At 40.0% G+C, this 1,883-nt stretch overlaps 1 protein-coding gene across 2 annotated transcripts in view; it reads right to left on the bottom strand.

Moving 5' to 3' along the window:
* Positions 1-339: 339 nt before the first annotated feature.
* Positions 340-1,883, bottom strand: part of carhsp1 (calcium regulated heat stable protein 1) — a 28,373-nt gene continuing 26,829 nt past the window's right edge. For both annotated transcript variants that reach the window (XM_014008807.1, XM_014008808.1), the window contains exon 5: positions 340-1,049. In XM_014008807.1, the coding sequence (XP_013864261.1) occupies positions 887-1,049 (163 nt within the window). In that variant the 3' untranslated portion in view covers positions 340-886. The remainder of the gene's footprint in view (positions 1,050-1,883) is intronic.

Below are 1,883 nucleotides of genomic sequence, written 5' to 3'. Positions count from 1 at the left end.
ACGTTTCTCTTTGTGTCTCAGAGATGGATGCTGTGAAGCTACTGAACTTTTCAATTTCACCTTTGAACACGATGGACATTCTTCTTAAAACAGTCAGATGGGTGTCTACAACACTAAATACCATACCATAAATAAATAAAAATGCAAATACATAAATAAATCTGCAACTTTTGGACCTTTTTTCCTGTTACCAAGGAGTTTATGCAAACATATTCAGTGTGAATTTAAGAGCAATTTTGTTTTCAACTACATATCCCTAATAATTATTGTTAGTGGCTTTCATCACCCTTAAAGAGCTAAATTCATAACAAAAAATAAAAATCAAAACAATCTCTACTATTTCATTTGAAAATGCTTTATTTCACTTTTCCAGCCATCCAAACACAACCAAAGACAGATTACAGGTTGATAAATGTAGGCACAAAGAGCTGCAGGGTCTCTGGGTAAGAAGAGGCACAGATTTACCAGAAAAATAATTTTAGCTTTTTTTTTTCCCAGCAACAAACGTCAGCTTATTCACAGATGCAGGAAATCTCAGCCGTGGGTCAAAACTCTTCCAAGATGTACCACAGTGAGGATATTTAGAGCTGCAGTCCAGTTTCCAACACGTTCAACACAGAACGACAATCTCACATGGGAAAACTAAAATCTGTGAAATGCCACAGAGTGTTATTCCAGATTATTAACTAGTGTGTAGTCAGCTACAGTTTGAGATGGTTAATTTCAGCTTCTCTCCTGATGCATCACAGTTTCTGATCCCAGGGTTTTCCTAACTTCTCATAAGCTCCCATTCTTTCCTTCTATCCAGCCCCCTTTAATCCCAAAATACTCCCCTTAGCATCACCCGCCCCGCTCCCCCTCCCCCTCCTCAGTGACAGACTGTAGCTCATTTGCTGATGACGCTTCCTCCCCAGGTCTCATGTTTGGTTCCTGGTTTCAGATGGGTTATGGTCACCTCCACTGCCTGGACTTTCTCCAGTTTGGGAGGGATGGAACAGATCTTGTAGCTCACCTCGTCTCCCTCCACTGGCACGTACTCGCCCTCGATGCTGGATGGAGACAAAAAGGTTTGAATGTTAACAAAACCAGGAGAATTAAATCCATCTGTCGGGGTTACTTTAAAGAAAACAGACAAGTTTCTGTTGACTGAAATGGGACTCAGGCATTCACGCCAACAGAACTAGAGATATTAAGAAAACCTGCGACGTGCGATAACACAGCTTATATTGCAACCATGATATGACTTGTGCTTAAAAAAACAACCACCAAAACAACCTAATAATTTCCATTTCAGTTATTTTTAAAATATAAAGAGATCCATCCAATTGGCCAAATACATGAAGGGCTCCATTTGACTGGTGAAATACTTCAAGCTTCCATCTGAGTGACAACACTCGTATGCAAACCTTTGAGCCAACCGTTTTTTTTTTTTTTTTTTGCAGTTTATGCAGTTTTTTGCGGTATGCATATTGCACAGGCTGTTTTCGCGATGACGATAAATTTTTTGACATAAAGGCTGTGTCCAAAACGACAGGCCGGGTCCTCCGGAGGACCCAGACTACCCGGTCGAGGTGGGCCGGGTCCTTGGTAGACCGGGGGGAAAAAAAAAAAAAGAGTCTGTGAATTTGGACGGTCTAGCCTCCCCTCCTTACCCGGGCGTAGGTCATGTCACCTAGCAACTGTGACGACGCTAAACAGAAGCAAAAATTGATCAAAATTAGCAAAATATCAATATATTAGCATTATTAATTCCACAAAACAATAAAATTAACTTAAAAGGTAACATTTGAAGAACTAATTGACCCACCGTTGGTGCATGTTTATTTCGTGTTTTTATGACAAAAATACTACACTGCTCAAAAAAATAAAGGGAACACTTAAAC

This window comes from Austrofundulus limnaeus, unplaced genomic scaffold (assembly GCF_001266775.1).
Source record: "Austrofundulus limnaeus strain Quisiro unplaced genomic scaffold, Austrofundulus_limnaeus-1.0 Scaffold53, whole genome shotgun sequence".
NCBI lineage: Eukaryota > Metazoa > Chordata > Actinopteri > Cyprinodontiformes > Rivulidae > Austrofundulus > Austrofundulus limnaeus.
The sequence above is the reverse complement of the archived record's forward strand: the minus strand, read 5'-3'. Positions and strand labels throughout refer to the sequence as shown.